This window comes from Poecilia reticulata, linkage group LG13, assembly GCF_000633615.1.
Source record: "Poecilia reticulata strain Guanapo linkage group LG13, Guppy_female_1.0+MT, whole genome shotgun sequence".
Lineage (NCBI taxonomy): Eukaryota > Metazoa > Chordata > Actinopteri > Cyprinodontiformes > Poeciliidae > Poecilia > Poecilia reticulata.
Window position 1 is genome coordinate 26,737,253 of NC_024343.1, and position 13,009 is coordinate 26,750,261.

General features: G+C 38.4%; 2 protein-coding genes across 9 annotated transcripts in view; one reads left to right on the top strand and one right to left on the bottom strand.

The window, feature by feature from the left end:
* nbeab (neurobeachin b) overlaps nucleotides 1-13,009 on the top strand; it is a 220,500-nt gene that overhangs the window by 143,514 nt on the left and 63,977 nt on the right. For all 8 annotated transcript variants that reach the window (XM_008426297.2, XM_017308169.1, XM_008426293.2 and 5 more), the window contains 2 exons: nucleotides 4,676-4,822; nucleotides 8,999-9,135. In XM_008426297.2, coding sequence (XP_008424519.1) covers nucleotides 4,676-4,822; nucleotides 8,999-9,135 — 284 coding nt within the window. The remainder of the gene's footprint in view (nucleotides 1-4,675; nucleotides 4,823-8,998; nucleotides 9,136-13,009) is intronic.
* mab21l1 (mab-21-like 1) lies at nucleotides 9,838-12,045 on the bottom strand. Its single transcript, XM_008426291.2, has one exon. It carries the CDS (start codon nucleotides 11,645-11,647, stop codon nucleotides 10,568-10,570), a length of 1,080 nt encoding a protein of 359 aa, XP_008424513.1. The 5' UTR covers nucleotides 11,648-12,045; the 3' UTR covers nucleotides 9,838-10,567.

The window sequence follows — 13,009 nt, forward strand, 5'->3', positions numbered from 1 at the left end:
TTAATGTTTGTTGCAGAACATTTGAAATAAAAAAGAACAAATAAGTCCAACTGGTCTGGTGAGATGAGGCTGAAATCCTTCACCCTGTAGATGTAATTTCACAGAAGTGTCACTGCACATCACCAAAAAACACCACCACTAACGTATCCGACTGGCAGACTTCATATAACTGAATAAAACATTAATAGAGAAATTTACTGAAATGTTCTTGGCAAGAATCTAAAGTACATAGAAGAGACTCCCTGAAGCATCAGAATTTGACGACCGTTTGTGTGGAGCAGTGGCTCAACATGACTCTTGAGCAGTGCATGAAACTCATTTCTCCATACAGGAGTAGACAACTTGAACCTTTCATTGGAACTGGAGGCTTTTCTACTAAGTATTTCACAAATTACAGTCTTTTCAGTGCTTATCCCCTGTGCTCTTCCACTTTATTACACAATTTTATGGGCTGACTTGTTTTGATTTCTCTGTATGTGTGAATTATTGGGGTTGTTGCTAACATATAACATATGGGGTTAATTTTGTGTCAGCAGCCCTATTGGAAATGTATTCGCTGAGAAAGACATTAACATGCTTAATACTTTGCTATGAACAGCACATTTTTAAGTAAAGATGCAGGATTATCACCTTTTGCCTTTGCAGTTTTTCTTTTTTTTTTTTTTTTGCAGAGATGGAGACTGTTGCGTGACAACGAAGTTGACACGCAAAGCACTTAACCACAATATTGGATAAAGATCACTCCTAGAGGAAGCGTCTGTACTGTGTAAACCACTCTACATCAAAAGTTGCCTTGCTTACGTTTACAGCCTCGAAAAATTTACAAATGTCTTGTGTCACAGGAAGTATGAAACTGTCATTTTCCCCCTCATTTATTTTTCCTCAGTGCAGATTAAATAAAGGTTAAGAGACAGAGGGAAGAACTGCATCGTCTTCGTGATCCCATGAATAGGACTTTTTCTCTCCTTGTGGAATGTCGAGACAGCGGAGGGGGGAGTCTAGAGTGTAGTGCTGGATCAGAAACAGAGTCTGGAAAAAAAGTAGCTAAGCCATTCTATAAACCTCACTTTATATACATTAAAAAAATATATGTAGAGAGTTGTTATTTTTCAAAACTCAGGTTTTGCTCTGGAGCGTTCGCAAACTCAAAAATCTTTGGAGGGGGAGCGACAGGGGGGGTTTCTGTGTTTATTAAACAGGAGAAACTGCAACATATAATGAAATTAACAAACTGATGTCAATTTATTTCTGTGGTATAACACTTAGTATTTTTAACAGAGCTTATGTGTTATGTAATGTTCATACAGAAGCAGCTTGTAAACGCACCTTTGACCACAGTTGCTTAAGTTCTGAACTGAACCTCTGGGCCAGGCTTTTTATGTGCTTCACATTTATATCTATTCTCCAGCTGGTATGCTGCTTTTTTGGAAACAATGCCAAGTATCTCTGTCCCACTGATGCATATGTGTTCTGTATATTTTATACCTTTTAGATAATGCTAAAACTCTATGTGAAGATAAGAGGCAAATTATCTACTTAAAATTGTGAATATAGTATCAAGTGTTGACAGGAGCAAATCTTGATACCATTTTATTCCATGGAGTTTCTTTAAAAGATTAATTGACCTGTGGATCAGTGTTATTTTTATTTATTTTTTGTTGTTTCAGTTTTGTGTTGATTCTCGAGAGACCAATTCATCTTTTGTTTTTTTCTGTCAATATAAAACTAAATTTGGTTTATTTGAATTTTTTGCCTTTTTTTTTTGTTTGTTGTAACTTGTAAATTATAATTTGAAATGATGGTGGATCTGAACTGCAGTCAGTCCAGTTTTATAGCCGAAACCCCATAATGAAGACATGTAGATTTAATGACAAAAACGTAGTTTATTTTTCTCTTCAACGGATTGCCTGAACAACATATTGTCTTGAAGTATTTTTCACAGATGCTTAAATGACTAACAATCTTCCTCAGCATTTTATTTCTCCCATCTTTAGCCCTTCTGGGGTCTTTTGTTTCGAACTACTTAGTTGTAGCTCGTCAATTTGTCTGGTTACTTTCTCTTACTTATTCAAGGATTTAACTGGGAATAAACTTATCAAAGATTTCTAAAAAAAAGAAAAAAAAAGTGTCTACTGTTTCAAACTTTTTGGAGAGCAGAGACTCCCCACATACCCTGTAAGGAACTGTAAGGACCTTGCTGACCCCCAGCTATGAGTGCTACAAGACCGCCTCCTTTGGTGACAGCCGGCAGATCTTCATCAGCCTTCAATGAGGGCATGAAAGCTCTGCAGTGCACTTTACGGAGTGTAATTAGTGCACTCTGAGGCAGTTTCAGCTCAGTGATTGAACAAGAGGACCCATGAGACTGGCTTATAGGTGACTTCTCTTGGCACTGTTACTGAAGAGCTCAAAAGCAAACAAGAAATAAAACTGCTGTCTCATGACAAAGCCAGCGACCAACTTTTGCTTTTTATTATTATTTTTTTGACCTGTTTGACAGATGACTTGGCACTATTATTATTATTATAATACATCTTGTATTATTTTTCTGCAAAGCCTTAAATCCTCCACTGTTTATCACTTACTGCTGTGTAAGTGATCACACTTACCAAACCTTTTCTTAAAACACTTTTAGCACAATAGTTTTTTCATAGTCTCATTAGTTCTGTTCATCTCAACAGATGTTTTACTCTTGACACTTTATTTGTTGTTTTATTTGTAATCACGCTTTCTCTAAGAACGGAAGTCCGTTCCGGTGGTTGGAGGGTCATGCTGACTCACAAACACATGCTTCACCTAATGTTGATTTTACATGCTGAAATCACCACGGTTTATTTGGTCTTCTAAAGCCCTTCCAGAACTACCAGTCAGAGCCTCCGTGCGTCTGTCGAGTTCTCCTTCATTTACTTGAGGCGTAATGATGGTTTACAGAAATCCAGTTTTAGGTTTCACTCTTCCTGCTTTGATTTCTGACCACTGGCAGGCTTTTTCCATGTAACATTGCACAGAATTCATTTCCGAAACACTCCAACTTCTTCCCCTCGTCTGATGAAAGAACGCCAGATATGAGACAGAGCAGGAAGCAAGCCCCCCCCCCCCCCCCTCCTCAGTAGCAGTGTTGACAACAGTCAAATGTGACCTCTTCAAGACAAGGTACATGTTCCTTAAGGGAGGGAAAGGTGAATTAAGAACTGTGGTGAAAGGAAACATGTCAGACATATGTCAACCACCTCCCTTACCTTGATATGTGTTCTTCCCTTAGCTCACAAGTTTCTCCACTGGTTATTTCCAACACTGGACTTCAGGGGATGGGCGGGGGGGGATCACAGAAGTGTTTCGAGCCGCCGTATGACAGGCACATGTTCAAGCTGGCCACATTTAAGATGATCAATGCACTGTGAGGCTTTTGTTTTTGCACTGTGTAAGAACACATCCTGTTCGATTTCCACTTTATACCATCGCCATATGATGACGTCCGGCTATAAACAGGCTCCTAATTGAGCTGTCTGCTCAGTCCCACTCTTGTCACGTCTCCAAAAGCAGCTAATATTATCTCTAATCTACACCGAGCGTGATATGTATCCCCCCGACTCTGCTTTTGGTCTTTTAAGATAAAGATTGTCTTTTATTGTTGACCTAAAAATAAAAGCTGGCACACTTCTCAAGTTAAACCGCTCAGAATATATTCGGTGCAGAATCCCACGAAGAGCCTGAGCAGTCTCTCATATGCAGATAGATTGGTGTGTAAATAAAATCAGGGTCATTGTGTTTAGTTGCCTTAGTTTTCTCTATTTTGTGTGATAAAGACTAAAACACAGAGCCTAGGAAATCATTATTTTATTGTCTATGACCAAATGGTTTATTCATATTATCTAACAATACAAAAAGGTGTCTACTATATTGTTATATTGCCTTTTCTTTTTTTTTTTTTCTCCTAATTTCAGAATTTATATATACTTTGCAACTGACATAAATGGTGATAGTCTGGTGGAGCATCTTCTAGGGTACTGATATTGAGAGACATTTCTTTTATACAAATAACATCATTCCAACAAAAATATGTAGTGGAATTGGATGTATGCAGTGATGCTTGGCTATCAAACACAATTTAATTCTCAGCTGCAGATTTAAAAGTTTAAGGATAGCAAGTTTTACTTTTTTTTTTTTTTTTTTTTTTAAACAAATACTTGTATTTGAATCCAGGATGTTTAAAACGAGTGTTTCCATTTTGTTTTGCAGTAACTTAATTGGTTAGTTTAAATTGATGGCAGTGCCCAAATCTAAATAGTATAGATGATCTGGTTCTGTGTCCTCTCACTGTTCAGTTCAGTTTCAGAAAGCAAGTGAAATGTTTGGAAAATATTTTTAGATGGAGCTTTTCCACATCTGTCTCTACTTAGCTCTTATGTCGACAAGTAAAATCAGCTAAAAGATGATTGGTTGGTACTAGTCTGTTTTCCCACATAAAAGGCAGACACTTCTACTTCACACTTTTATCTATCTGCCTAGAATATGAAAAGATTCAGGTGTTTATACATTAGTTGCTCTTTCATATTCATAAAAAATATAATGGATATAAGTCCAGCCTTCTAACCCAACCGTATTAGTATTTCAGAGATGGCAGATTACATTTCGAGATGTCTCATTTGTTGTTTTTTTTTGTTTTTTTTTACAGCCTTAAAGGAAGAAAAGGTCGTGAAGTCCAAGATAGTTTTCCGGAGCCCAACTTTGGCCAGTCAGAACCCAGAGACGGAACTGGTCCTGGATGGAGAAGACGATAACGTCAGCCTGCTTCATGAGAAGGAAATGGACAATGTTGGCGGTACATCAGCATTTCAAATACCCCAGACATTACTGCACCTCTTTTTTTTTTTTTTTTTTTTATCACTTTGAATTCATCGATTGCGTTGTTGATGTTGTGTTTTAACTATGCATGTTCATTGTTGTCCACAGTGAAACATCATCACAGAAGACTGTCATGAAACCATCGTGTTTTCTTATATGTCCAGGTGCATCTCAATAAATTAGAATATTACTGAAAATATTATTTCTTTCAGTAAGTCACTAAGTGAAACGCAATATTTACGTAGATCAGACTGATGTTTTCTAGCAGTCATGATGGTAAAGTCGGTTTTAAAGCAAATTAAACTACATTTAGTTTATTAGGTTAAGATATTGTCTGATAAACAGTAAACACATTTAATAAAATAATTTGGTTTAATGAAGTGTGTTAAATACCTGCTTGAAATGTCTTCAGAGAGTATTTTAATCCCACAATTGAGCCTGACCAGAATATTCCAGTTTACTGAGATGCACCTTCATCTGCAGTGTTTGAAGTTTGAGTTTACCACCGTACCATTTTGCTGACTTTTGACATATGCTTCACACCTCTTTGGGTCTTTCATGCTTAAGACCTTTTTTTTTTTTCTTTCTTGCAAGGATCAAGCTTAGCAAACATTAATCAGTATCTAAATGATAATAAACCAACAGTCGTCTGTTTCTGTTTGGACCTTTTCAGAGGAGAAAGTCATGAAGTGGATCTGAAAAGAGGGTTGTTTATGCTTATCTAAACATCAGCCTGAACCTAATGTTATTACCGCTGTAACGGCGGACACAATTGAAAAGGACTTGGATTTAATTATGAAGTTACAATATACTGCTAAACTCATTTTATGCTTACTTAAATAATAACAAGTAATTTATATGTAACAAATTCTTTTCAATAGCTATTATTTGTTATTTATGTATATTAGAGCTCCAGTTCATGGCGACATGTTGTGAAGACATGGTTAAAGCTGAAAGCTTGATTTTGTCAAAGCTTGATTTTTATTTTTATTTTTTTGAAATTCTAGTTGAACCAGCTGTAATGTAAGGTATCCTCCAGTAAAACAAGCCTCTAATCTTCAGAACTACAATCTGCATAGAAGTTCCACAACAGAATGAAAGCACAAAGAATATTCAATTCACATGAAAACTATGTGCTTTTGTTTGGAAAATAAGAGCAAATAATCTTATTTTCCTAAGATTAAGATAAATAGTTCTTTATACTTTTACATTCCTCTGCTAGTAGACTGTCGCTGGATATTTCTAATCTAATGAGTTTCTCTATAGTAGAACTTTGAATTGCAGATGTGCATATTTTGCAAATGCAACTCACAAACAAATGTTATACTTATGTGCATTCCAGGCTTACATTATTTGCCAGGAAGTAAGGAGTAAACGTTGATCATTAAAAATATGTTTCAAAGCCCTGTGGTGCTAATATTTTGATGTGTGAGTGTAAACCGAAGCAGGGCGCTTCTGAGCAGCGAAATCCCTTTAAGATCTCACAGATGAGACTAACCCCTCCTCTCTGACCCAGGGCCAGCAGGCAGCCAAACGCTTCATGTCTGTCAGATGAACCCTTCATCGGCCAATCTAAAGCACATAGCAGAGACTAGTACACGACGAGCAGCTTTTCTCCGGGGAAAACTACATGTGACCTTGCAAACGCAGCATTGTTGAGTTCGGTAGTTGTAATATGTTTATAACGTGAGTACTAAGCTAAGATTATTAGCTGGGATTTCTTTTCTATGCCAAGTGTGTGTTAAGTTCTTGTTTTTGTCAATAGGGGGGGGCTTCGGTGTGCCGCAACAGTGAGATTATGCTTTTCAGATGAACGATCTGAGTTTGTCCTGCATATATAATCCCAGGCATGAACAGTCTTAATGAGAGATCTGGGACTAGATCCTTGTCAACAACAGTCCTCCTCCTGCCAGGCGCTGGGTCAGTGCCTGCTGCTGCTGCTGCTGCTGCCAAAGGGGCGGCGCTTGCACTCATGAGCTCAGGCAGTTGTGGTTACTCAACCTATGATTAGTTTTTCTCCCCCACAAACACTGAAAACGCTGCCTGTGCTCAAGCTGGCATTAAATGAATTTCTTTTGTTTGCACATATTTATCCAGAACTGAGTAAAACAGACGTGTGCGTGTGTGTGTATGTGTGTGAGAGAGAGAAAACGAGTATCCGGTCAGACCATTCCTCACGTTAAGGAGTAGTCTGTTGTTATGACTCTTCTGCCAGCATACCGGAAGCTTGTTAGCACACCACCAAGTGTGGCTTAGCCGCCACAACCATTTTGTTTTGCTTTAATTTTGCCCTTTTTTTGTATCTGGTTTAAGACCTCATTCGAAATAAAAATCACTCGAGTGGTGACATGTTTATAAAAGAGTAAAGTAAATCCACATTTCTTAATAGATCAACTCTGTTTGCCAGAAAAGTGCAACAATTTGTTTTTTTTTTTGTCATTTGCAAAGTGTGTTTCTGCAAACCGTCTAAAATCTGTGCGAGTAGCCCACCTTCCTTTTACACAAACATTAGTCAAACACGGCATTATCTTCCGTAAATGGTGGCTAAGATCAAACTCTTCCTCTAAGCACTTCTCCCAAATGTCCACCTCATTGGTATTAGACATTTTCCGAGTTTGTTTGAGGCGTGTTTTATTTTTCATTTAATAAAAACAAGCCCCAGCAGTTTGCCATTACGGCCTTTACCCCGTACAGATCCGTCACCCCATGTAACTTGCCCTTAATTTTATTATTCTTATGTAAACATTTAATGTTATAGCCTAATTATGAGGATCCCTGAGGGGATTACTTCATAATCCTCTTCTGCCGATGAGCAATAGATACTTAATGCTTCAGGCTGCGGTGTGTTTCTCTTGGTGTAGCTCTTTTGGGACAGATTACAATGCCTTGCCCAGAAGTGTTATTTCTTCTTTTCATTATACTTTGGGGACTTGGATGACATTAAAGACCTCAACTTTTATTGCTGCTAAGCCAAGCAAGAAATAAAATAAAATTAGGAAATTCATAGAAATAAGGTGGGGGGAGGTATGTTTGTATGTCTGACAATGATTCTTAATCTCCTGTAAATAATGCTGCAAATGCAGCTAAAAGAGCTTGAGGTTATTGGTTACCTATGTGAAGCTTGTAAGCACTGTGTAAAATTTGCTCTGATAGCATCAGCAGATAGGATCAACGTTAATGGAGCCGAGCAATGCTGAGAAGGGAAAAAATATATATATATATATACACACGTATCCAGGGGAGGATGGTTTTACTGTGCAGCCTGCAAGAGCGATGAAGGGACGCTCTGGGAGCTCCAACCGAAATCCACTTGTATTTCTGTAACACTATCTCCCATAATTGGCTGAGGAACGCAGATTAAGATTGACGAGACATTAAAGTGGCTCTTTGGAGTTTAAGGGATCGATAAATATCCCGATTTTCGAGGGCTTTCGCTTGAGAGCAGACAAATCACTGTAACGGGGCTCTACAGCGACACTGATCTGACAACATGAAGGAGGAAGAGGRGGGGGGGGGGGGGGACTGGAATAAGAAAATGCGATCACTATCAGCCCACCGTGTTCAGAATCCGGCCTAATGGGTGATCATTTGCTCCTGAAATCTTTCTGTAGGTCTTGGCTTGTGCTGTTTTACTTTACCTTATACTGAGACAAATTCAAAGAATTGCCGTCTTAATTAATGGCCTTCATTTTCTCACTTCAGAATCACACACTATCGTGAAGAATTAGAAAGTTGACCTTTCTACTCGGTGGCAACACTTTAGTCGATTAGCATTTTATTTTTAGCTGGTTCTTAAAAGCAGATTTTAACAAAAAAAACAATTACGTTTTGGTTTTTAAACGACGCCGAATTGCACATTTTCCGCACCGCTACTGAGCAAATCTTCGTAGGGACAAAAACAAAGCATTGACGCTATAAGACTAAAAATATATATATATATTTTCTCTCATTTTTATTGAAACTTTTTATTTTTATAAATATAAATATAAATCCAATGAGAATGCTAACAAAAAGCGCCATCATAATTATTAAAGATGATCTACAGGTCGGGACTGAATCCGCCGTCTTGTGGAAATAAGGCTCCTTCATAATCTAAATAGAAATATCATCTGGGTAATGTCCCCGTGTGTCCGTCCTATTTCACCCTCCCCAGGTCCGGTGGTCCTGAGCAGCTCGGCCCAGCTTGTCGCCCCTGTCCTGGTCGCCCGCGGAACTCTGTCCATCACCACCTCTGAGATCTACTTTGAGGTGGACGAGGATGACCCTGCCTTCAAACGGGTCGACCCGGAGGTAAGTGACCTGCATGGAGCGGGCGGAATGCTTTCTGTTGTTCTTCCTGTGAAGGAAACACAAATCCTGCTGCACGTGATTATTGATTCGCCGTTTTGACGATATTCTGTTTTGCAGAGAGAAATCCGAGTTTGTGTGTGTGTGTGTGTTTTTTTTAATTATGATTATTATTTGTACTTTTTTTGGTTTACGTGCGCTTTAAATTTGTACAATTACTAGGTTGCTCCTCAGATATCTTCTCAAGCGCATATTTTTAAGCCAGCTATGGTTTATTATTTAAAGGGGTTTGCATTTTAAAGAAAACATACACGGGTTTACAAATATTACAATTTTTGATGTATTGTAATTTTTTCCACACTATTCATATTTATTTTTTAAATAAATGGTTAAATATTAATCGCTGTGCATTATGCCTTTGCATTAGGCCTTCTAGGCTACCGTTCAGTTGGTATTTTTTAAAAAGTGGGGGACACAAGTATATGAAACAGCTCGTTTTATTATCTCTTTAAATTAGATCAAAGACAGAAATAATAATAATAATAATAAAAAAACAGATCACAGATGTTATAATCCAGTGTATTTCAAGTGCATTTTTTTTCGAATTAAACTGTAATATATATATAATATATTCTATATATAGGCTATCATTTTCTGTTTTCTTTTTTTTTTTTTATCACGTTGGCCTATAAGAATGATGAAGGAAAAACAACTCGAGTACTTTTAAATAATCATTCAAGTAACGCGATGGAATGTTTTAGATGTAACAAATGTCGCACGCTTACCATCAAAATGTAAACTCTTTAAAATAAAATAAAAAAAATAGAAAATGTCCATTGAAACAGGTGAGTCAGACTACCACTGATGCAAGAATAAATTAAAAACGTTTCTAGCAGATAAAGAAAAAGTTCAGGTTTAAACAGGTGGATCCTATTTACTTGTCACAGAACAACATTCACAATCTCAGATCACTTGATTCACAATCTATGAATGTATTTACAGTATAATAAAATGTACAGATGTGTTTTTTTTTATTTATTCATAGTTTGTTATGGGGTTGTTTTCTAAAGCATTTGGGAAAATGTTGGATTTTATCAGTCGTGTGGTGCGGAAAAGGAATTATAATAATTATAATTAAAAAAAAAAAATCTGTGGCCTTCCGGATTAACTAACAATACTTTGAACTTGCTTCTGAAAAGTCTAATAACACCTCCAAAGATGAACAGGAATAATTACAATTGATACTGTTAGAAAAGAAAGACCGTAGTGAAAAAAGCTATAGGCCAAAAATATTTTAACACAACAGTCACATTTCACAACAACTGTTTGGCAAATTTTCTCTGTCCGTTTATGAGCTCTTTAGACCTCTGACACATTTTTAAAAGGAAGTAAATCAACATATATATATATATTTATTTTTGTCTTTTGTGTTACCTCAGAGTTTCTCCAAGCTTTTGGGGTTGGTCAGTATTTCTCTTGCCAGTCGCCAAGTCTGTTTGGCTGCGTTCTCTAGAGCTGAGTGCGGTTTTCCTTGAAACAGGTCTAAATTAGGCAGAAAATAATGCGGGCACCTCCTGCACTGCAAACACGAAATAAGCTGCAATAGTATCCCGTTCAGGCGGTCGCCCAGGCAGTTTTCGTCCCAGTCCGACTCCCGGGGATGTTTCTCACACTCGTAGGAAACCAAAGTTTTCATGTGGTAGTTGTTCAGAGGCTGTCCCGGCAGCTCCAGGTGACGGTCTCGCAACGCCTTGAGGACCGACAAGCATTTCTTCCTGCACCCGCCCAGGAGGAGCCGGTTCTCGGCCTCGGCGAACTGCAACACCCAGGCGTCGCTCTCTGCCGAGCTCTGCTTGCCGTTCAGCGAGTAGCATTCTTTGGATAACAAATTGAAACCCTCCGCCTTGACTTCTGCAACTCGGTTGGGTCCCGGCCAGGGTATGTGCGGCAGAGGCCAGTGCGCAGCGCTTCGCGGCCAGATGCCAGTGCACTTGAAAGCAGGCGTTATTTGCACAACGTATCTGTCTCTTATGCGCAGCTTTACCTCGCTCGTGTCAGCGACCATTTTCACAACATCTCTATAGCTGCATTTATCCACAGCCTGAGCCACCAGCGTCTGAAATCTCGACCGGATCTTGCGCGCAGAGAGGTAGCCGGAGGCGGTGATGAACTCGACCCACAGAGACATGCTTCTCTTGCGGCCGTCGCTGAGCTTGAGGACGGCGCAGCCCGGCAGAGAGCCGTCATCTACGAAGTTGAATACTCCCATCTGATTCAGATAGAGGACGACCTCAAACTCGGTGGGGGAGATGACCTCCAGTCCCTCGAAGCGGTTATCCATCTCGCTGAGGGAGCTGATGAAGCGCGGCTCCTGCACCTCCACCTCCTTCAGCACATCCGACACCACCTTGCACACCTCGCGGATGGTCTTGGAGATGGCCGCCTTCCGAGATTGACATTTCTCGTTGTAGTATTTGTTGAGGTGATATACTAACTTTGCCTGGGCGGCTATCATATTAGGGCAGAGATCCGGGTTATACACCGGAGTCTCGCAGTAAGCCGAGGGATCCAACGCGGCTGTTTGTACGGGAGCCAATTTTAGAGAAGAAGGAAAGCAATCTAAAAAGAAAAAAAAAAAAGTCAGTTTATTAAATGGCGATGTGCTCAGAGCACATGCGTTTTAATCATAACAGTCACAGCTGTTGTGCCGTAAACTGCATTGAAGTGCTCAAAACAAGTTCTCAAAATGATCCGAATGACGTGATTTAAAGTCCATTTGCACTTCGGTCAATAGCGGGAAAATGTCTCTTTTTGCTCTGACCGCCGTGCCAGTTTGGAGTCCGCGTAATTGCGCTGAGTGCAGTGTGCCCTCTCGACGCAGATGGCTGGCGTTGCTGTGTTTTACAACAAGGAGACACACACACACGCACACTCTTTATGATGAGGGAGGAGTTGAGATCAGGACGTCCAATCGCTTTCCAAAGCGTCACAGCAGTTTATGGGAAACAAATTCATCCCCGACTGTTACCCTATATACAAATGAACAAACAGTACAGTTACTGATTTTAAAGCGAGGGGCGGTCGAACACCTACACGTTTGGATTTATCGATATTAATATTATTTATTTATTCATTTATTTTACTAGTCCGGCATTAATCCGGTTTTTTTTTAAAAAACCTCTGTATTAAAAATAACAAAGAGTGGATGTGCTTAGGTTGTTTAATACCGCTAACAAAATTATTAATGCAATTTAAAAAAAAACAACAACTTTAATTTCCAGCCGTGTACGAATTAAAGATTTTCCGCTGAAGGATTTGTAACTAAATATGATAAGGGAGATTATTCTAAAGTATGTGGCCTTAAAAATACGTTTTTCAAAAATTAAGTATTCACTATAATGTTTATTCCCTCTTAAATGTTTTAAGCACTAAAGGTAAAAGTGTTTTTGTAGTTTAAATTTATTTCTAATTCTTGATTTAGTAATTTATCGAACAGCCTGGGGATGAACGGGATTTTCTAACTTGGGCTATAAGCCGCTAAATTTCTTACTATCTTTGGTGAATTTTTTTTTTCTTCGCTTTTTTGAATGTTTTTAAAACACTTAACATTTTGTTTAAAAGAGCGTATTCATGAGACTGATTTCGTTTTTGTGTTGTTCAATGAGAAGCAGTGTTACTGTATTAACATGCAACTATGCAACTGTATTTTGCACAGTTACAATTTTATTTACTAAAATGGAAATTTGTAATTTAAATATTTTTGTTAAAATGATCTGATTTTAGTAGCATGAGAAAAAAACAATGTAAAATAATTTATCAGCAAACTATTTGAAACTAAATGAAATCTTTATTTTATTGTGAAAATGTCATTGCAAAA

Excerpts from the sequence above, each read along its gene's own strand:
- mab21l1 (XM_008426291.2), bottom strand. The coding sequence starts at position 11,647 with ATGATAGCCGCCCAGGCAAAGTTAGTATATCACCTCAACAAATACTAC.